Source organism: Dufourea novaeangliae, unplaced genomic scaffold (assembly GCF_001272555.1).
Source record: "Dufourea novaeangliae isolate 0120121106 unplaced genomic scaffold, ASM127255v1 scaffold241, whole genome shotgun sequence".
Taxonomy (NCBI): domain Eukaryota; kingdom Metazoa; phylum Arthropoda; class Insecta; order Hymenoptera; family Halictidae; genus Dufourea; species Dufourea novaeangliae.
Genome location: NW_015374117.1, coordinates 600,292 through 622,101, shown reverse-complemented (window position 1 = coordinate 622,101; position 21,810 = coordinate 600,292). Strand labels below are relative to the sequence as shown.

General features: G+C 39.8%; 3 protein-coding genes across 5 annotated transcripts in view; 1 reads left to right on the top strand and 2 right to left on the bottom strand.

Moving 5' to 3' along the window:
• Nucleotides 1-6,061, bottom strand: part of LOC107191171 (glycerol-3-phosphate acyltransferase 3) — a 10,349-nt gene extending 4,288 nt beyond the window's left edge. For all 3 annotated transcript variants that reach the window (XM_015580141.1, XM_015580142.1, XM_015580143.1), the window contains exon 1: nt 5,909-6,061. In XM_015580141.1, coding sequence (XP_015435627.1) covers nt 5,909-6,061 — 153 coding nt within the window. The remainder of the gene's footprint in view (nt 1-5,908) is intronic.
• Nucleotides 6,062-9,666: 3,605 nt separating this feature from the next.
• Nucleotides 9,667-13,809, top strand: LOC107191170 (heat shock 70 kDa protein cognate 4). Its single transcript, XM_015580140.1, has 4 exons — nt 9,667-9,779; nt 10,800-11,014; nt 11,799-12,986; nt 13,258-13,809. Exons 2-4 carry the CDS (start codon nt 10,810-10,812, stop codon nt 13,740-13,742), a joined length of 1,878 nt encoding a protein of 625 aa, XP_015435626.1. The 5' UTR covers nt 9,667-9,779; nt 10,800-10,809; the 3' UTR covers nt 13,743-13,809.
• Nucleotides 13,810-16,984: 3,175 nt separating this feature from the next.
• On the bottom strand, nt 16,985-18,828 carry LOC107191147. Its single transcript, XM_015580113.1, has 3 exons — nt 18,138-18,828; nt 17,117-17,637; nt 16,985-17,050 (listed from the first exon to the last, which is right to left on the bottom strand). The coding sequence occupies exons 1-3, from the start codon at nt 18,826-18,828 to the stop codon at nt 16,985-16,987; spliced, it is 1,278 nt and encodes a 425-aa protein (XP_015435599.1).
• Nucleotides 18,829-21,810: the final 2,982 nt, after the last annotated feature.

The following is a 21,810-nucleotide window of genomic DNA, read 5'->3' as shown; positions in this document are numbered from 1 at the left end:
CGACGCTCGCGTTGCAAACAGGATAATTTATTGAAAATAAAAAAGAACGACGAAAGAAACCGAAAAGTAAACGTGTCGAAGAGATACCTGGCTGGTGCATTCAGCGAGTTCAATTTTCAATTGTATATTATTATTCAACCGCGATAGATAATTTCAATACAAAACTGTTGTGTATAAGGAGCAATTATTATTGCACTGTACTGGTGTGATGTACATTTACAATTAAACTAAGAGATATCACTAGCGAAATCTGCTCCGTCATTTTGTTTTTCCGATAACGGACAAACTACTAATTCACTTGCGGTCAGTAACAAAAACATTCCAATAATAGATTTCTATATTTATGTTCAAATCCAGAGAACAAAGCATCAATGGATGCTTACTATGAATTGTATGTTATTGACTTTCCTGTTAACGTAAAAATGATTTATTATTATTTTAATAACTGATTATAATTGAATAAAAAAAAATATTTACGTTGTTATGGTAAATCTTCCCAAAATTATTTATGAATATTATAGTTTCTCTAATGTTCTAATTTTGCACTTATAGCAGAGGCAATAAGTAATTCTAACTTGTTCAAACTAGAGCTTTTACGAATTTTGGAATAATTCGAATACAGTAGAATTCGAATATTGAATATTCCGAAATATTCGAAGTGATCGAATTTTTGATTGCACTGAATCGAAATCTGATCATAATATAATTGTTCACACTTGATCGTGAAAATCTTTTCAATCGTTATAGTTCGAATATCCGAATACTTACAACCCAATACACAGTTAACTCATGCAATACTGTAAACGTTCTCGAGCCAAAAGTGCGAATGAACTTTATCTATCTTACTTCTTATTACAAAAAATAATTTCCAGCTCAGAGATTGCCGGCCACGTTCATGCTGTAGTCGAATGACTAACGGCGGCGGAAGTTTCCCAGCCAACAACGAAGGTCACCGAGTAACCTCGATGAAGAAGATACCGAAATTATCTTCCCTGAAAGAAGATGTCCCCGCAAAAAAATTCAATTCGTGGATGGTATGAAAAGCGTCGGGCTCAGATAAAAAAAACCATTCGTTCGACACGTGCTTCCTACTAACCAGTTGCTCTGTCTATCGTGGGTTTTGCAAAGCCCGATAAAACCACATTTGGTTCAACGATAACGGACAAACTAGCCCGACGAAAAAGAGGACGTCGTGGACTTTGTACTTCGCGTTCCAACGATCTCCCTTCGGTTATAATGTCACGTCCAAGCGATGTTCTTTTTCTTCATCAACGCACGCGACGGTGCAACAACAGTCAACCTTTGTACTATGCCTACAAGCATATACATACAGAGACGAACGGTTTTGTTCATTCATCAGAGATATTCCCGTGATCACGTCCGGAACGTGTGACTGGACGAAAAATCTTGCGTGATTGGCAGACGAATTGCCCAACTCCTCGAACTCCGACTGGATCCCTAATATAGTGACACGGAAAATCTTAAGGACGGCCATTTTGGGGGCGCTTCTGGGAATCGTAGGATTCCCTTTCCCCAAACACTGTTCTCTCGAAGTTTGAAGAAATCTGAACCCATTAGGAATGTTGGAAGTCCTTGGGATCGATGTTTCTTGAAGCATAGATCGTCAACGAATATTGGCCTTATTCGATGCATTTGGAATTCTAGCATCAGTGTTCCTCGGAGACTTGTAAATTTTGGTTCTGTATATTTTGCAGACCTGGAAGCCCAGGAGATCAATATATTCCTCGATGTCTTGAGAATTCAAGGAACAGTATCTTTCGAGATCCTACGAGTCCTGGGACCAGTGTATTCCTTCGAGTCGTGAAAGTCACATTGGATGGTACTAAAGTCCAGATACAGCTATCTTTCGAAACCAGAAGTTAAGGGACTTATCCCCCTACTTCTCAGACCTACAATCACAACGAAATTAGAATAATATATCTTGAGTTATTAGACACAATCTAGGCTAACGATTCCACGTCCTTACGATCGTTCCGACTTCGGATTCAATTCCAGATCCTTCGTCGACACAACATTACTACGAACTTTATGACAAACGAGCGCAATACGTGGAGTCTCTCTGCGCTTAGCTCGCTACGGCCTTGTTTACCATATGAAACCTGCTGACGCAACCACCGCGAAATTGCTGGAAAAAAGTGAGCATCCTCGAAAGTGAAACGTGCGTCGTGTGTGTCATATTTCAAAATTCAGCAAATTAATTCCGTCGCTCGGAATTCACGATTTGAGATCGCAAAAGGAAGCGATCGCGGTCCTGTTTTTGCTATTCGAAAGCGAGGTGATTCATGGATCGTCAGAGCCGACGGCTGGGTAAATCGTGACCCGTGATGAGATTTCACGAATAAATACAAAACGTAGTTCACTTCGTCGACGTATGGACAATTCGATGAGTATGTTGGTTAACTGGTCGCTGGAGACCCAAAGGAACGTGAGGGTTAAGAATAAATTTTTTCGAATCCAATTAACTCGTCGAAGTTCAGCCCAGATCAGTTCCATAATTTTACTGTGTTCTAAATTACGCGCACAATATTGCCCGACGAACAAGGCAATTTAAATCGCAAATGAAGCACGTGTTTCCGTGAATGTATTTATTCAAATAGTTTGCGCAACACATTAGGCTGTTAAGTGGGAAGCTTGTAGAACTTTTTTTACTCGTCACAGGCGCAACGGAAAAAGAACAAAAACATTTCGTGAGTACCATTTAATAACCAGCTTGTAGTGGGGCATTTAAGAGTTCGTAGGTAAATGAACGTTAAAATTGAAAACCATTGGAAAATATAGTATGACGAGCTGACTTGTCGTTCCCCCAGTTAACAGGTTAATTAGAGCTTTGCTGGCCCCTGCTGTTCTTTACTGTCCGACCGAACAAAGCGAAATATCCACACGCACATTATCGTATTGTATCCGGTGAACGACCTTCTTTGCGTTAGCAAGATTAGCCGACCCAACGGAGACAGAAAATACCAAGTAGTCGCTATCAGAACGCGGACCAATCAACTGTTTCCTGAATGATCGCTAAAGGTGCGTGAATCTATTCGGGCGAAAGCAAACATCCACTCGAATACGATGTTTTTCTTAACGGTCTTACTGGACTGCATAAAAGAATAGGAACGAACGAATAATAAAAAAAAAAAGATGGTCAGTGGTATGACACTGTTTTGAAAACAACGAATGAAATAATAGTTTACTTGGGTCTCATGAAATTGTGCATTATTTTTCCTTATTCGAGAGACCACAATTCACAATTCTTTCTTTTCTTTTTATTTTGATGTCTTCAATATTTTTGTAAGTGGTACCATACGTTTATTCTAGAATTTTTGTAATATTATTCTTGTGGATTCATAGTGATAACGCGGCCCATAGTAATTTTGATAAAATAGATCGATCTGGTTATAACCGAATTCATTATATCAGATGGACTTCCCTGAATCCGATCAAGATAATTTTATTTTGGAATAAAACGGAGAAATGCTGTTCATCACGAGAATTTGCCTTTCAAAATAATGCTCGGGAAACGTAATGATATGCATAGTCGTACGATGGTCCGCAACTTCTGCAGCAACCTCAGATTTTCGATAATGAACTTTGAACGGTGGTTATCGAACTTCATAATTTTTCCCTTGTCGAGTGTCAGCTAATAAAACAATTAGCACGATCCGCGATAGTGTCGTCGATTAATAATTTAGAGAAAAACCGCTTGGAACAGAGTCCTCTTATCGGGCCCGTAATTATCGAGATTTATATTACATAAAAGCGTCTTACCCGGAACTTTAAGTTTAATTGATCGGCATGGTGGCTAGAACAATCACCTTATTATTTATCATATTCACTTAAACACAAAATGAAAATCGTAATTGATAGACTAATCGACGATAAAAAGAATTTGAACGTGGCCGAAGCTGAGAATATTTCAGAGTTCAGTGCATCCAGTTTCGAAATTTCGACCGTCATATTTGTTGCGAAAACGCGCGCATCCTGCTTTCTTATTCTTCGATTGAACACGATTAATATTCAATTCATGTGGTAGATATTCTGAGGGAGTCACACATTGCCACGAATTTCAAATACTGCACCGATGATTTTTCATGTTCACCGGATGTGACACACGAAACCCACCCCGTGGAAGCTTAGGGTACGCGTACGCTAACGATTTTAGCAACACCTCCCACTGAATTTCGTACAGTAATTATACAAATGGCAAGAGAGCCTGACACTACACTGTTGACGGCTCTAAATCAATACGGACTTGTTACGTGTAACATAATGCCGTCGTGGGTTCGCCAAAGTACCCTCAAATTAATTCCAATTTAATATTTCCGTGTACGCCGGCTAGAACCGTTGACACTCCACTCTCTCCAATAAGGTAATAAATACGTGAACGCCGTATCAATATTTGCACGTGTCACATATCTGGACTTTCTATTCATTCGGAATTGTAGATCCTGTCATTTTTATAATTTCAGACGTATAATGCATTCTTCGTCATTTATCTAGATAATTGGTGTCAACGTCCGTAAAGTTTCCTATAACTGAAACGAATTCCAGACATTCGAATGGCAAGATGATCGAGAACGAACGATATAAAAATTCTGCTGCTTCTTATCTTTATCAGAAAGGTCGCAATTAATGCTATAAAAAAATCTGTCGTTCAAATGGAGCAGACAGAGCTTCCCGGAGATACTCGAGACAATATGATTCATTTGAATATATTGTAAAGTCCATGATCATATCCCACCTTCATTATCATTCCTACCGAAAAATTTGGATTTTTCTATAGCATTAATAGAATTAAAAATATTAATACGATAATTATCATCTGTTAACGTAGACTCCGTTAGAAGAAAGTAACCTTAGAAACAATTTATATTACAACATTTTTTTATGTACACTGTTCAAAATTTAAAACTGGTCGAGTCTATAATTTTTGAAATGATAATTCCTGGAAAATCTCTTTTTTCGGTCGTCCATAAGTTCCATTAACGACTTCGATAAGATAAATTTCTGATCATTAGACTCTATATATATGCAAATGTGTGGAGCATAATTAAACAAAAAATGATATAAATTTATGTAGTTTCTATGTTAACTTCGTAAATCCATTAATAGATGAAATAAATTCTTTTCTGATGCTGATTTTTGTTAAAAGAGTCAATGTTACTAATCATTTTTTGTACGTTAAAGAAGTTGCTTCATGACTGTGTCATCTGCGTTCACTGTCAAGGATGAACGTGGTCTTTGAATCCACTTCCAACACGCTCTCTTATTTAGGAGGGTCGTTTGTCTTAAAATATGCACGATGGAAGTCCCTCCTTACCTTCAGGTAAAGGAATATAATGTTTTTTCGTCATTTAAAAATATAAAATAAATTATAGATACTTGTTGATCGGTAAATATGTAGCAAGTAAAGTAAGGATGGTCTGAGTATGATACGTGTGTTTCATTGATCGGCACATCGGAACGTAACTGATGGAATACTATCATCGACGTGTAAACAGAATTGTCAGAATCATTTAATAGGTACTAAACTGTTCGAGAAAAAGGTTTGAAATCTGACGTGAATTGTAACATCTAATTGAAATTTAAATCCATCGAACTATACGAATGAAGTTTGAAGCATCTCGCCGAAATTTCTTTGGATGTGACGCTTTCGTAAAACTATTTTTATATGTAACACGTGTTCTTGATGACGAGTTCCATTGCGAACGATATAATGTCAGAAAACGATAGAACTCGCTCAATTGTATAGACAACGATACGTCATCAGCGCACTTATTTTACGGCATATCATTAAACGGATAGGTATCCTCGATTCAATTCACGATTTTCAAAATTACTTCGCACAGCATAACAATTAGAGGACGTAATTGTTCGTTCATGAGAATTGTCTTACCTCGAAAAGTGCCAACAGCAGTTTTATGTAGAGCCTTCTAACGCCGAGTGACTTTCCGATTGAGGCCAGAAATATAATGGCAAGCAAAAACATAAGAAACGGTGTTAGGAGTAACGAAAACGCCAAAGACATCACCATCCACACTGACGCCATTTTGCTTACTACTGAACTCGAGAAAGTTAAACGATCCTCGCTGAAAGTCTGGGATTACATATCTACAGAGAAATATACCGAAAGTTGAAATAGTTGTTCAACACCCTCTGGCGAGATCTACCAGTCGAAATGGAAGCATTTTCTTATACTGTGGTATTTAATGGTACATACAGCAATTTGAAAGATACAAAGAAAACGAGAACACATATTATAATTAAACATTTTTCAGTGTTAGAATGTTCGTAAAATACCTCTGAGCAATATGTTTATAAATAACTATCAGCTGTAGTATTTTGCATTAAGATTGAACGTGTTCGAATAGATTTGTGGCGCCCTCTGTGAAAAAATACTGAAGTTACTAGCCAATTAGTTCAATCACAGACGAGATATAAGAATAGACCTAATAAGCAATGTAATTTTCTGTCCCATGCTTTGAGGGCTTCAGAAGCCCCTTCCCATTTTAATGTCAATACCCGACGTTACCGATAAAGCATCAGTTTTCCTAGTCATGGATTACATTCGAAGTTTAAAGAACGCAGATTAGTACTGTCTGGCAGGTGGGAACCAGTAATTACAAGAACATTGTTAAAATCTCAATTGTTTGCAACGGTTGACACTGTATCTTGTCATGCGTACCCCGGTTAGTTCACTTTGCACAGCTCTTACATCGTTCTACGGACAGATTTCCTTTAGATAAAGCACTCCATTTGTAGCTGAAAGTACGTAGATTAATCCACTGTTATTGATAATAACAATAAGCGACCAGAACACTGTAAAAATCGCATTTAATTGCGGAATACCACTATTTTTTTTGACCTGTGGCGCCATCCGTGGCGAATCGCTGAAACTGTTAGCCAATTATATGGCTAGAAGTTTCAGCGACTGGCCACGGGTGGCGCCACCGTTCAAAAATAGTGGTATTCTTATAACAATAAGCGACCAGAACACTGTTAAAATCGCATTTAATTGCGGAATACCACTATTTTTTTGACCGGTAGCGCCATCCGTGGCGAATCGCTGAAACTGTTAGCTAATTATATGGCTAGCAGTTTCAACGACTGGCCACGGGTGGCGCCACCGTTCAAAAATAGTGGTATTCCGCAATTAAATGCGATTTTAACAGTGTTCTGGTCGTTTATTGTTATTATCAATAACAGTGGATTAATCTACGTACTTTCAGCTACAAATGGAGTGCTTTATCTAAAGGAAATCTGTCGGTAGAACGATGTAAGAACTGTGCAAAGTGAACTAACCGGGGTATGCATGACAAGATACAGTGTCAACCGTTGCAAACAATTGAGATTTTAACAATGTTCTTGTAATTACTAGTTCCCAGCCGCTAGAAAGTACTAATGTACATTCTTTAAATTTCCAATCTAATGCATGACGAGGACAAATGATGCCCGTTCAGCGATGTAAATGCGATCTAATGAGGGTTGCCGCTCCATGAGGTAGCTTCGGTATTGCAGGCATAATTAATTTGACGAATTCTGAGGTGTTGCAGTATTGGGTTGATGCATTAAGTCCTCAGGAATAATTTGAGATTAACGGCGTTCATTTTCAGCGCCTAATTACTGAGATATCTACCTGTGGCGCCATCCGTGGCGAATCGCTGAAACTGTTAGCCAATTATATGGCTAGAAGTTTCAGCGACTGGCCACGGGTGGCGCCACCGTTCAAAAATAGTGGTATTCTGCAATTAAATGCGATTTTAACAGTGTTCTGGTCGTTTATTGTTATTATCAATAACAGTGGATTAATCTACGTACTTTCAGCTACAAATCGAGTGCTTTATCTAAACGAAATCTGTCCGTATAACGGTGTAGGAGCTGTCTAAAGTGAACTAACCAGGGTACGCATGACGTAATACAGTGTCAACCGTTGCAAATAAATGTGATTTTAACAATGTTCTTGTAATTACTGGTTCCCAACCGTTAGAGAGTATTATTCTACGTTCTTTAAACTTCGAATTTAACGTGTGACGAGGAAAAATGATGTCTGTTCAGCGGTGTAAATGTAATCGAAATCTGTTGCAAGTAGGGTTGCCACCCTATAAGGGGCTACGGTAATACAGGGATAACTAATTTTACTAATTCAGGGGTTCTGCACTATTGGGTCCATACATTTAGGCGTCAGGAATAATTTGAGACCGACGACGATTATTTTGAGCGATTAATTACACCGGAAAGTAGTTGGCGCCGAATGTTAACGTACCTTAACGATTTATATCTTAAAAAATTGCTCCCAATTTGGTCCTTTCAATCCTGAAAATCCCTGACTTTTTACGGTCTATCCTACACCTAGTCGGTGGTTCAACCCTTCTACCACTAGACGAAGACACCAATCGCCATCTAGCAGTAAGAGCCTTTACTAATTGTTTAGTAGCTTGGGCTCCTTGTGGTAGATGGTTGTTAAAGTTCTTTTTTATTTACATTTTTCTTTCACGTATAAAATGTCAAGTAGTGATTAAAATCATTAGAATATCGACTCAGGAGAATTCAACAAATAATATGATCTCATCAGACACAATATTTCATCAGAATTTACGTCATTTTCTCTTCTAGAGGGGCAATTATTCGGCTGACGATAATCGATTGCAAAGGGAAAATTTGTTGCGTAGATAGATAATTCGAGGAAGTACGGGTTTTAAAATTCATTTTCGGTTTATGTCGACGCTGTTGTTCGAATTGGCAATAATCACCGCCTGGTCAGAGTTATTTTTATTAGTTTATTATCATGTTTTTAATACTACGTCTCATATGATGTAATAGTCAGCTACAAAAACGTTTGCACTCATTCACTAACAGAAAGTTGATTTTTCTTAAATTAAGGCGTATGGTCAATGTAAAATACAAAGTTGCTTCGAAACGCGACGTATATGTTTGTTGCTGATTATTTTTGCACAATCATCGAACTACCTGGAATCGTTCGATAGACAAATGATTGAATTAAAACCTATAAAACTCGATAATTCATACTATTTTCAATGTTATAGTATATTAAACATACTCTTACTGTAAACAAAATAGCTTCTTTAACTCATTTATCGATCTGATTATAATCCTTATAATCTACATAATCAAAATGGCAGTGAACAAACAGCTCATTAAATTGCAAAATTAAGTTATACATAATACAACTATCAAATTGAAACAGTTAAAAAAAGGCGACAAAATGATTTACAGAGCTCTTTTAAAGTTATTTTTGAGCAAACAAGATGATTCACTGTTGAAGTGATCACTATATATATTCATTTTCTGCAAATAATGATTAACGCTATAGTACGTCTGATATTATTCGAGTACATAATTTTGACCGGTCGATTGTCACGCAAACAAGAAAATTGTCAGTTGTGCTAATTATAACTTGCGAACGTGAATACAACGCCTTCCAGCACCTTCTTGTATATTCCTTCGTCCATAGTTTTCTCTCACTTTCGCTAACGCGTAGCGCCTAACTTCGTTGTGTTTCTCCTTGTTCTGGATCCTACGAGATCTTTCTGAGCCATTCGGTGCGCAGCGTCGCATTACAGAGCTGGCGCGCCATAGGTCGTTGGGCCGAAGTTTCTCGAAGCGCGAAATATGAACTATTAAAGGAGCAGTCGCGCCGCCTCCCGCTCAGTTGGAATTTCACAACCGACACGTGAACATCGTGATCGCGCTACCGGCGATAATACTACGACTGAACGAGACGAACGAAAAGCGAACGAATACAAAAAGTGAGTACATCTGTCTTCATTTTCAAAAGTTAATTCCATTTTGTGAAATTATTTTTATAGCTAATATTCAAACTGAAATGTAACTTTATTGCATAAGTGGTATTTTTGGTCGATAAATAATCAACAACAGTGTTTTTGGATCCTATATTTGTTATTAAAAAATTTTTATTGGAACGTCTTCTCCTGTTTCTGAATTTTCGTTGTTGCAATGGTGTTGCGTCATTTAGTTTAAAACCACGCCTACGGTTTTTATACTTTTATAATACATAGATGATTGTTTATTAGATGGTTTAGTAAAACTTTAAATGGAATTTGAGGTACTTATTTTATTTAGAAGCTCGTACAAATTTTTATTCGATCTTAGGTTCTGTAAATCGGTCTGTAAAGTTCCATATTAAATTGTAGGCAAATTTTGCTTGACCTTCACGGCTTATGTATTACCTTCCAAGTATCACTATATTTTGTTGCGGTTGTATTGATTTATGTAATTTACCGCGAAACGTAATTTCGACGCTCGATATTTCACACGACAATTTGCGTCGCAGTTCGCTATCGTCATTCGAGTTCATAGTATTTTTATGAATTGATTATACTATGAATAGAATTGAATGTCACCTGTACGATTTAAACTGATTACAAACATCATTTACAGTCGTCGCAGTCGACAATCCTCGTAAACAATTCGTGACTGTTGCGTTATCGCTTATTGCGTCGTTACTTTAAATTTGTGTATGTGCAACGAGGTTGAAAATTGAGCAAAAAATTTATGATTACGGTTACGCAATGAAAGTATTCGCGAAATGTATTGATAAAAATGATCGAAAAAGCCGGCGAGTGCGATTATTTGAGCGATTTATTGCGTCCGTATGACTCAGCCTGTCACGAGGTATAAATATAGTCGGATGTCAGAGGTTCTCGCGAAGATTCTTAATAATTACACATTTTCTTTAAAGAATACATAGAAAATACATATTCTTAATGGTGCATGATTTTTAACTCCTTTTTTTCTTTCGTTTACAGCGATAAAAACATGTCGAAAGCACCAGCAGTTGGAATCGATTTGGGCACCACGTATTCGTGCGTTGGTGTCTTCCAGCATGGAAAAGTTGAGATCATTGCCAACGATCAAGGAAACCGAACGACACCGAGTTATGTGGCCTTCACGGACACCGAAAGACTCATCGGTGACGCGGCCAAAAACCAGGTCGCGATGAATCCGAACAACACCATTTTTGGTAAGCGATATCAAATTAATTTTCCAACAAAATTTTTTTTTTTTATCCATCCTCCATCGACTTCATGATCTGCTTCGATATATACTGTCACGATCGATACATTGAACTTAATCTTTGCATACTTATTTTCTTCCTGGCATTTTTGATTACATAATACGTCGATCTAATTTATAATCAGACGGTCATTCTTATTTCTGAATCTATGAATGATTTAATTAAACCGTACTCGCAGACACGGCTGCGACTGCATTTTATACAATCGAGTTCGTTACTGATCTTCGACAACTATCATTCACGATACACACGCCTTTGTTTCGCTTCTGTTACGATGACAGTCGGCGAACAGCGATTCCCTCTCTCGTGCCAAGTGTTACAGCGTTCCAAGTTTATTTCGCACGTTGCACGATCGTCATTAGATGCGCGTAACCTCATAATTGTGCCCGTACGATATTACTTCTTACATAAACCTCTGTATGAATATTGTACATGTAAAGATGAATTTCATTTAAGTTGATATGAGGACAAAAGTCTATCGATATCCTTTAATAATGATGGAATTGGGATTTGTTATTTTACAATTATTAAAATTATCAAGGTTCTTTATTGGGTACTCAGGTGGACCTATAATTTATTATTATAAATCACATTATACTGTATTATACAATACACTATAATGTATACAATAAACATTCATGTATTATGCAATTTAATTTAGTATAAATTCAGTTATCTATAATTCTAGTGATAATATCCTCATTTATGTCTCATGTTTGAATCGTTACAGATGCGAAGAGGTTGATCGGTCGTCGTTTCGATGATCCAACGGTTCATCAGGACATGAAGTATTGGCCGTTCACGGTGGTGAACGACGATGGTAAGCCGAAGATTAAGGTTATGTATAAAGACGAGACGAAGACATTCTTCCCGGAGGAAGTGTCCTCGATGGTGCTGACGAAGATGAAGGAAACCGCGGAGGCGTATTTAGGAAAGACAGTGGTCGACGCTGTCATTACTGTACCGGCGTATTTTAACGATTCACAAAGACAAGCAACGAAAGACGCCGGCGTGATAGCAGGCCTGAACGTATTGAGGATCATAAACGAACCGACAGCGGCTGCGATCGCCTACGGTTTGGACACAAAGACTGCCGCCGAGAAGAACGTGCTGATCTTCGATCTCGGCGGTGGCACATTCGACGTGTCCATTCTGACGATCGAAGACGGTATCTTCGAAGTGAAATCGACGGCCGGCGACACTCATCTAGGTGGCGAGGACTTCGACAATCGTATGGTGAATCATTTCGTGCAGGAGTTCAAGAGGAAATACAAGAAAGACATGAGCGACAACAAGAGAGCCCTGAGACGGCTGAGAACAGCCTGCGAGAGAGCAAAGAGAACATTGAGTTCTTCGACGCAAGCCAGCATAGAAATCGACTCTCTGTACGAAGGAATTGACTTCTACACCTCCATCACGAGGGCCAGATTCGAGGAGCTATGCGCTGACCTGTTCAGAAGCACCTTGGAGCCGGTCGAGAAGGCCCTTAGGGACGCCAAGATGGACAAGGGGCAAGTTCACAGTATCGTTCTAGTCGGTGGATCCACCAGAATACCAAAAATACAGAAGTTACTTCAAGATTTTTTCAACGGTAAAGAGTTGAACAAATCCATCAATCCCGACGAGGCTGTTCAGGATTTGTTGCTGTTAGACGTCACGCCTCTATCGCTTGGTATCGAGACTGCCGGCGGCGTGATGACCACGCTGATAAAGAGGAACACCACGATACCGACCAAACAGACGCAAACATTCACCACGTATTCGGACAATCAACCGGGTGTCCTTATTCAAGTATACGAAGGAGAAAGAGCGATGACCAAGGACAACAACAGCCTTGGCAGGTTCGAGCTGATCGGTATACCGCCTGCGCCTAGGGGTGTACCTCAGATCGAAGTCACGTTCGACATCGACGCTAACGGTATGTATAACTCTAACACCGAGTCTTGATACAGTAAATTCTCGATGAGTGTTCGAAGGCTCCTGGGAACTGAACATTAAATGTTTCATAAATTAATGGCCATATGAGGCTGAAACAAATATCATAGGCTTCAGAATTCCAAACTCTATCGCTGTGTTAAGCCTCAGTAAAGAATCAGCCGAACGTTCATCGAGGATTTACTGTGTTTTGTATATCCTTCCTGTGTGAAGTCGTGTGCGATGTCTAATGAAATAATTCGTTACCGTTTCAGGTATCCTGAACGTTTCCGCGATCGAGAAGACGACCGGAAAGGAGAACAAGATCACTATCACGAACGATAAAGGTCGATTATCGAAGGACGATATCGAGAGGATGGTGAACGAGGCGGACAAGTATCGTAACGAGGACGAGGTACAACGCGAGAGAATCGCCGCGAAGAACGCTCTCGAGTCGTACTGCTTCAACATGAAGAGCACCATGGAGGACGAGAAGATCAAGGACAAGATCGACTCGTCGGACAAACAGAAGGTGCTCGACAAGTGTAACGAGGTGGTCTCCTGGTTGGATGCGAATCAGTTGGCGGACAAGGAGGAGTTCGTTGATAAACAGAAGGAGCTGGAATCCATTTGCAATCCTATCGTGACCAAACTATACCAAGGTGGTGTACCTGGCGCAGGAGGTTTCCCTGGTGGGGCACCAGGTGGTGGCACTACCACTGGCGGCAGCGCTGGACCAACCATCGAAGAAGTAGATTAAGACTCATCCCACAAAGCACACTGATTGTTATTCCTTCATGTTCCATTTATTTATTAATGTATCGCCACGTTCTCGTTCGTTATTCCTATGTATTATAATCTAATAGTGAGATTAGAGACTTTATTTTTCTTGTAAGGCACAATATAAAGTTATTATTTTGTTATAAAAATACTGGCTAGATTGACTTTAGCTTTAGATCCGTTCTCCCTATTGCACGTACTGCAATAATTCTCTATACCCTTGCACACTGCACGCCGTTGTCCATCTGATATCGCGTACAAAAGTTGCTCCAGTTGGCCTGTAATGTCACGCTCAATAATACCGATAAAGTACGTAAAGATTCTTCAAGGAAGTCTTAGCGGGCAAAAACATTTCAATTCTGTCTGTGAGAAAACAAAGTGACGCGAGCTTATTGCAGTTAGGTACGTCTGATACCTGAAAAGGTCGACCACCTTCCGCAATTCGACATCCCCACTCCCTAGATTCTACAAGCAACCACGCAGCAGTCGAAAATTTTCAGTCTCTCGTGAGCTGTCGAGGCGGTTGGGTGTATTGATAGCATTAGAGTATAAAGGTTATATTAAATAGTAGAGTCAATAATATTAGTCAGATAATATTAGTCCTAAGCTGAAGAACGAAGACGTCCGACAGGGAAGTTAGTTTTTTATTGGTTTAGGTATTAGATAATTAAGATTTAAGTTATTTATAAGGTTTATCGTGGAATGTGGATAAGTGCAGAACTTGTGATTCCATCTACCTGTCTTGGACTTCCACTCGCAGCAACCTCCTCGTGATGAGGCTCAGGCAATCGGTATTAACATCGGTAAAGTATTGTAAACCGAAGACAACATCGAGCTAATGGCTGCGAATTTTGCATTTATTTTGTAACTGCATGTTACAGCGGACTTCGAAGGCGTGCAACTACGAGAGAGAGAAAGAGAGAGAGAGAGTAGAATGGGGATTAGGTGAAAGGGAGTAGCTTATATGGCTGGGCTGTGGGGTTGGAGGGAATCGGAGGAGATAGAGGAGTAAGCAGAAATATACATAATATACATACAAATATATAAGTAGTATTTAAGACAATTCTTGTTAAATTTATACAAATACAATTGTAAATTGTATATTTTTTTACGATTTTCTCAATAAAGAATAGTTAAATCATACATATGCGTTTATTCATTAATCCCAGCACTGTCTCTTCTATTCCTAATTTCAATTTACCAACAAAATGATATGAAACAATAAATAGCAAAAAAAAGCGCGGGAAACTGCAAAATCAATACCACGCCGCCATCTGGTGGCGACTTTGCGAACTATCGAAGAAGTTCTGGATTTAGTTCCAACTTTCGCCACCCGGTTTTTGGGGGCGCCACTAGTATGTCCCATGAATCCCAATTTTTCCCGCGCTTTTTCAAAATCCAAGATGGCGGAAAAACCTGCAGTACGGTGGCGCCCCCACAAACAGTGGGTGGCGAAAGTTGGAACTAATTCTAAAACTTTTTAAGCAGCGCCATCTGGTGGCGACTGTGCGAACTATCGAAGAAGTTCTGGATTTAGTTCCAACTTTCGCCACCCGCTTTTTTGGGGGCGCCACTAGTATGTCCCATGAATCCCAAATTTTCCCGCGCTTTTTCAAAATCCAAGATGGCGGAAAACCTGCAGTACGGTGGCGCCCCCACAAACAGTGGGTGGCGAAAGTTGGAACTAATTTCAAAACTTTTAAGCAGCGCCATCTGGTGGCGACTGTGCGAACTATCGAAGAAGTTCTGGATTTAGTTCCAACTTTCGCCACCCGTTTTTTGGGGGGCGCCACTAGAATGTCCCATGAATCCCAAATTTTCCCGCGCTTTTTCAAAATCCAAGATGGCGGAAAACCCTGCAGTACGGTGGCGCCCCCACAAACAGTGGGTGGCGAAAGTTGGAACTAATTCTAAAACTTTTTAAGCAGCGCCATCTGGTGGCGACTTTGCGAACTAACCAAAAAGTTCTGGGTTTAACTTAAATTATTGTAACTCAGTTTACCAGTTACTATTTATTTATTTATGGGAAATATGGGATAGTGGTAGTGTGCAGGCTTAATAAACACATATGTACCATTAAAATGTTTTTTGTTGAAAAAAATCTGAAGAAAATACACAATTTACAATAGTATTTGAATAAATTTCACAGCAATTGCCTTAAATACTACTTATGTATACGATTTTACAATACATTTATAACAATATGTGCATAAATTAAGTAAAACGAGGCTTAAATGTTATTCAGACTTGTAAAATATTGTAATTTATCCACCGCAAGTAATAATTCCCTCTTCTGTGACTTGTAACTCTTTCGTACGATCTTCGAAGCTGCATAATGGTTTCATAAGTTTGTCGCCGAAATTGTAATTCCTGGGGACATACGATAGATGTGAGTAATGAATTGCAGATTCTTCTACCAGATTTAATCTGTTTTAATTAAATACATCTGAGTGACAACAAAGTGAACAATAGTGAATTGACTTGAGGCTACATACGCTTGAAATTTGATCCTCTAGTGCTGTTGCTCGTACAACAGTCGAATTCGGACTGACGCTTCTCAGTTTCTCCGTGAACATATTGATCACACGAAGCTTATGTTAACTGACGTATGTTTATTGGGTTAGCTCTGGGTTAGGTTGTCAAACTTAGACAAGTTTCGAAGTTCCATTTATATTATTATCCTGTCAATGTGTTCATAGTTCCAGCAACTTTCGTATTCCAATAAAAAGATCCACCACTATTCCATATTAGGTATAAGTGCTATATTCCATATGTGGCTACTTTCCTCTACCATTTTGGATTGCGTTAAAATTATTCATAAATGGCGATGAAGTCCCGAATCCCTATTTGGAAAAGCACTCTCAAAAGCACACCCATCTTTGCAGGCTATTTCACAGTTTCTTCAAGTAATCCGTTTGACGAAGTTCACCACACACGATTAATAGAAATTCGCACTCAAAAGAAATCACATTTTCCCATTTCCTATTAATATATTCGTGTTCCCCAAACGTTCTTATACTGCTTAAAAACGTGTCTTGCACAAAGCACTCACACTTGACAACGTCGTTCTCTTACGAAGGTCGCACAACTACTGAACATTTACCTACAAAGCGTCGTAGAGGGAAGGGATAGGCTACCTGAGTTGACCCGAATTTTGATAACCGTAACCAAGTAAATATTTTGTCTCTATGTTCCTTTTCGTAACAGCGTACTGGCCTTGGATTACAGACCATCCGGTTTGTAGAACTGTACAAGAATGATCAAATACGTGGTGATCACGCTGATGAACTGAAAAAAAAAATATAAAAATTCAGTTAACATCTCTGATCAGAGTGAATGAATTTCTCGACTCACTCTTGTCAGCAGGGAGTTGTCCATTTCGAAGAAATCGCAAGCGGTGAACTTGACGCGATGCTGTTGCAACTGTAACGAGAAATCGTTCGCCTCGTTTCGAACGCAATCACGCTCGAAATTTGTACGCAGCAGACTTTCCATCCCGAAACCGTTCAGGTTCATGGCGGATTGATCCTCGCAGATGTTCAACGGTGTTCCTCCCTTGTAACGGAACTTTCTAAACGCGGCCATCTTGTTAAATTTCGTCGAGTGTTGGGCGTTCAGCACGAATTCACCGATGTACGGTCCGATTTTATTTATTTCCCGATGCGTCAGCGTGCAGACCCAACACATAACTATGAACTGCCACCCGTAGATCATCCAGATCACGTTGTTCAGAAATATAAATCCGTTTTTCTGTTCTGCCGCGCTCATGTAGATCCTGAAGAGCTTCGCGACCACCATTATGAACGAGTTCGTCGAGCATAGTAACATGTCCACACCGTAAATGTCGTTCACTGTCATTATTACGGTACACGCCTCTGCAAGGAATAAACAAAAAAGGAACATGTTCAAAAAATCCCTCGAACTGATAAGATTTTAATGTATAGAAAATGGCCGGTCGGTCTTAAGGTCAGAGCGAGCATTGGGACAGGTCCTCTATAATTCATTGAACGATATAGAAGTCAAGAGACTGTAAATTATTAAAATTTCGCGCTAATACTCTAATACCCTGGATCACTAAACTATTGTAAAAATTACAACCTTGAATTCACGATTCTGAGAAATCGGCACGTCATCGTCGTTAACACGTGTCAGGTTATATTGAACAATTACTGTCCTAATTTTTCATTATTTTTAAGTTTAATTAATATAAATATATATGGGTTTTTGCCTTCATAAAACTATTTTTCTAAAATATATTTTTCTTTCTGTCAGAAATTTTACGAATTTTTAGTAATAACGTAAGTCACAGGATATTTCAGTAATCCAGGATTCCGACAACAGTCCATTATCTACGTGACAACATATATCTACGTGCCATTGTGCAGCTTCCTGATCCTCCTGATCTTCAGGGCAGCCCAGTAGGCCCCCGATCGTTCGTCCAACCCCTTGATCGTCTCGTTGATGGTTCTGAATCTCAAACAGATCATGTACACAACGATGTCGTAGACGAAACTGTTCGCCAACGTCTGGGCGATCGTGTAATAGAGCAGCAGATCGGACGCGAAGATCTGTTCCGGATCGGTGAAGAAATAGTAGAGAACGTGAACAGTTAGGGATACAGGGCCGAATAGACAGACCGTTAGGATAGCTAGGATCTGTCTGATTTTGACACCGTTGTCGTTAATCGGTAGTTCTTTCCCGATGTGATCGTCCAACGACTCCATCATCCTCATTAATTCCGGCCACTTGTCGTAGTGTCGCATCACGTGATAGACGTAATAATAAGAGGATACGTGGCAGACAGTCTCGTTCATGCAGTACATGATCTCGAAAAGCTTGCTGGTGAACTCTTTGCCGAAGTTCGCGAAGTCCATCGCGCTGAACGCGACGATCACCGTGCAGACACCGAAATGGAACAGTCGAAGGATCACGGTGATCGGTTTCGGACACTTACTTGGACGGGCGACACCGACACCAAGGAACCAAGAAGCGTACACTATTGGCCGTAATGTACGTTCCGGTCTCGATGGGTTGTTCTCCATTTCTACAGTGATTTCTTCCTCCATGATCGATCGAATTCACGCTCTGCAACATCCGATGTTCGAACTGGTGTTGCCTGTAGGGCAGCGTGGAACCGTCTGCCGTGGAACACGTAACCCAACGTTGCTCGTTGGTGGATTTTTAGATCACCAGGATACGGGGACACCATGAAAAATTAACGAAACTACCTGCAATTTATGGGACGTTGGACGGAGGCGTTTTACCTAGATCTGGCGTCGATAAGCACGGAAAAGGGGGATGCTAAAGGGGTGATCCTGCTAGTGTCTTCGCGATCTATATTGTATATATCGAAAAACGAGCTTTATTTGCCCAACGACTATATTACAATGTTATCATACAGTAAACATTTAAAATTGGGATAAAACGATAACGCTGAACATCGACCATTTTTCTCTTATAATTCTTCAAATTATCTTCATCTCTTTTTTTTTTTTTTTCTTATGTCTTATCTCTTTGGTTTATAAATCAGGCGGCGGGTCGAGTCGAGCAGTTCGGATTAATATTTATGCGGGCTGTGGCGATAGAATTCTTTGCTAATACACTCTGCTTCCTTAGCAGCGATATAAGAGACCGTTCGACGGCGATCGATCGAATCGGCTCGCGATCGGCGGGCGTGTGTGATCGTCGCCGAACGTGCGTGTCTTTTTTTTTTGTGTGTTTTTTTTTTCTTTCGTTTCTGCGTGTATGTCCGGCTCGCGTGTAACTGGATAAAGACGAGATTCGCAGTTTGAATAATTGCTTGACTCGCGACGATGTTTTGTCTCCGTTGACCACGTGTGTTTCACTGTCTGTCTCGTCTTGCTCGTCCGTGTGTGTCCTCTCTTTCTTTTCTTCTTCTTTTTTTTTTCGTTTAATTATTTAATCGGGAAAGGCAGCGTAATTATTCGAACACTAGACGTCGATACACGTTTGTTTGCTCTCGCCTGGTCGACAGGGAATCACTTGTTTCGCGTCCCATTGCGAAATGGGGGTAAGCGCAGCCTCCCGTCGCGTGGTGATCGCTTCTTACGCACTTTGTTTTCACACGTATATGTATAATGTATATGTATAATTTCATTTTATTTCTCCTCAACGATTTTTACCACTACGATTCGCCGAGGCGATCCCGAGACATTCGCGAAACATGAAAACACAATTCGAGAGCGCCATGAGCTTCGTTTTTTACGATTATTAAAACCTTCCGAATGAATCGAGCTTGTTCCCGCGACTATTCGTGACCGGTGCTCGTAAAACCTTCGAATACTCTCTCGTACACTCGCTACGAAAGTAATATTTAATTTCGTAATTACCACGGGATACTCAAATTTCGTCGAATGATCCTACCAATTGTTTGTATAATTCATAGGGGAAACATAATCGAGGAGAAATTTATCTGTTAAATGGATCGTTAATACTGATAGAAAAATCGAATGATAATGTTGGAAGGTTTTTCTTTTTATTGCACGATTCTCGGGACGCCGATTGACGCGCCGCCATCTTGTTTACGACGCGTCGATGCCACCGGTTCGATATTCTGTCGCCGTTTCTCTCGGTTTTAATTAATTTATCTACGATTAGAGGTATGTTTAGCCTCGACCCACTCGAGAATGCCCTGCCAATTGCTTTTCTAGAGCACCGAGTATCCGTTCGAGCAAACGAAACGATCGAACGCGTCGATATCCTTCGCGCAAGACGGAATTGTATATTTTAATATAGGGTGTGTGCTTCTTCATTTATCTTTTTCGTCGTTTCACGTTAGAGTACGTCCCAGCGATGTTCGGATAAATTTTTGGCGTAAAATATATAACCACGTGTGTCTCTTTAGGAATAACTCCGCAGCTTTTGTTTTCTATTTAATGCCACTATGCGTGTTATCTCTCACTCTTTGTGTACGCGTGTGTATGTTTTTTCTCGATCGTGGATTCGTTAGAATCGTATCGTTATTAGACGCCACCAACTGAATAACCACGTTCGATTCCTCTCTTGCAAGCCGGATCGAATCTGTTCCCCCCGTGGTTCGAACGTTTTTTTTTCAATCTGTTGTTGATATGTGATTAAATTTCAGTGAACAGTTTGACCGTGGATTGTTTTGACATAAATTACCGTGTACAGTCGCGACTCCGAAATCAGTGTAAAATGTCCCCTTGAACGCAAATACCGCTGTGCGTTCGAATCACAAATATCTAAGTGTTTGCACGTTAGTCGTTCAACTAATATAGAAATACACAACGAAGCCCTGTTCTGTTCTCTTTTCGAAGAAACGATCGTTGATACGTGAAAGGAAAATCTCCTATATGACTGATATGTAAATACATAAACGGTAATGCTGTTCGAAGTGTAAATCGGTAACGGTTCGATTCGTGTTCGATCGATCCTGGATTCATCAAATACAAAATTACACCTTCGAACCAATGATATTCGTGAACGCTTAAAAAATTCAAGCTATAAAAAAATTATTCGGAATAACCGATTCGGTGCTTTTTATCGCCTCCCGTCGATCCTTGCCCGTAAAGCGACACACGGTAACAATTCGAACGTTATTGTCGCTATAACAAACGAATACATTTTCAAGAACGCAAAGCGATTTCTTTCAATTATCTAACCATGTTCACGATTTTCGATCTCGAGTGCACGACTTTCCCAGGCAAGGAACCACCCAAGAATCCTACAAAAATTCGAACATCTTGTTAACTGTACGTCGGTTACCATCACTCTCGTCTCAGGTACCAAGCATCCCGAATCTTGCAAATATTTTCACAGCCGAACGCACGTCCCTCTTCTCAACACACGCACACATCGTTCCCTAGATCCGTTCTCCGTCTAAGTACAATACAAGCCGGTACCTAGATATTCAAAAATATATCTTTTCGAATAAATAATTCATCTAGGCCTTCGCGGGTGGCTCGACCAAACAACATCTTTAACGATCCTCCTCCAATCTCCCGTAAAGCCTGAATTCACACTAGTGGATCAAGGTACGGTCGTTTCCACTTCGACTCGGACAACGG

Excerpts from the sequence above, each read along its gene's own strand:
- LOC107191170 (XM_015580140.1), top strand. The coding sequence starts at position 10,810 with ATGTCGAAAGCACCAGCAGTTGGAATCGATTTGGGCACCACGTATTCG. Across the intron at positions 11,015-11,798 it reads TCCGAACAACACCATTTTTG|ATGCGAAGAGGTTGATCGGT; the intron begins GTAAGCGATATC and ends GAATCGTTACAG. Across the intron at positions 12,987-13,257 it reads GTTCGACATCGACGCTAACG|GTATCCTGAACGTTTCCGCG; the intron begins GTATGTATAACT and ends TTACCGTTTCAG.
- LOC107191147 (XM_015580113.1), bottom strand. The coding sequence starts at position 18,828 with ATGGAGGAAGAAATCACTGTAGAAATGGAGAACAACCCATCGAGACCG. Across the intron at positions 17,638-18,137 it reads GATCAGGAAGCTGCACAATG|AGGCGTGTACCGTAATAATG; the intron begins GCACGTAGATAT and ends TATTCCTTGCAG. Across the intron at positions 17,051-17,116 it reads ACAACTCCCTGCTGACAAGA|TTCATCAGCGTGATCACCAC; the intron begins GTGAGTCGAGAA and ends TTTTTTTTTCAG.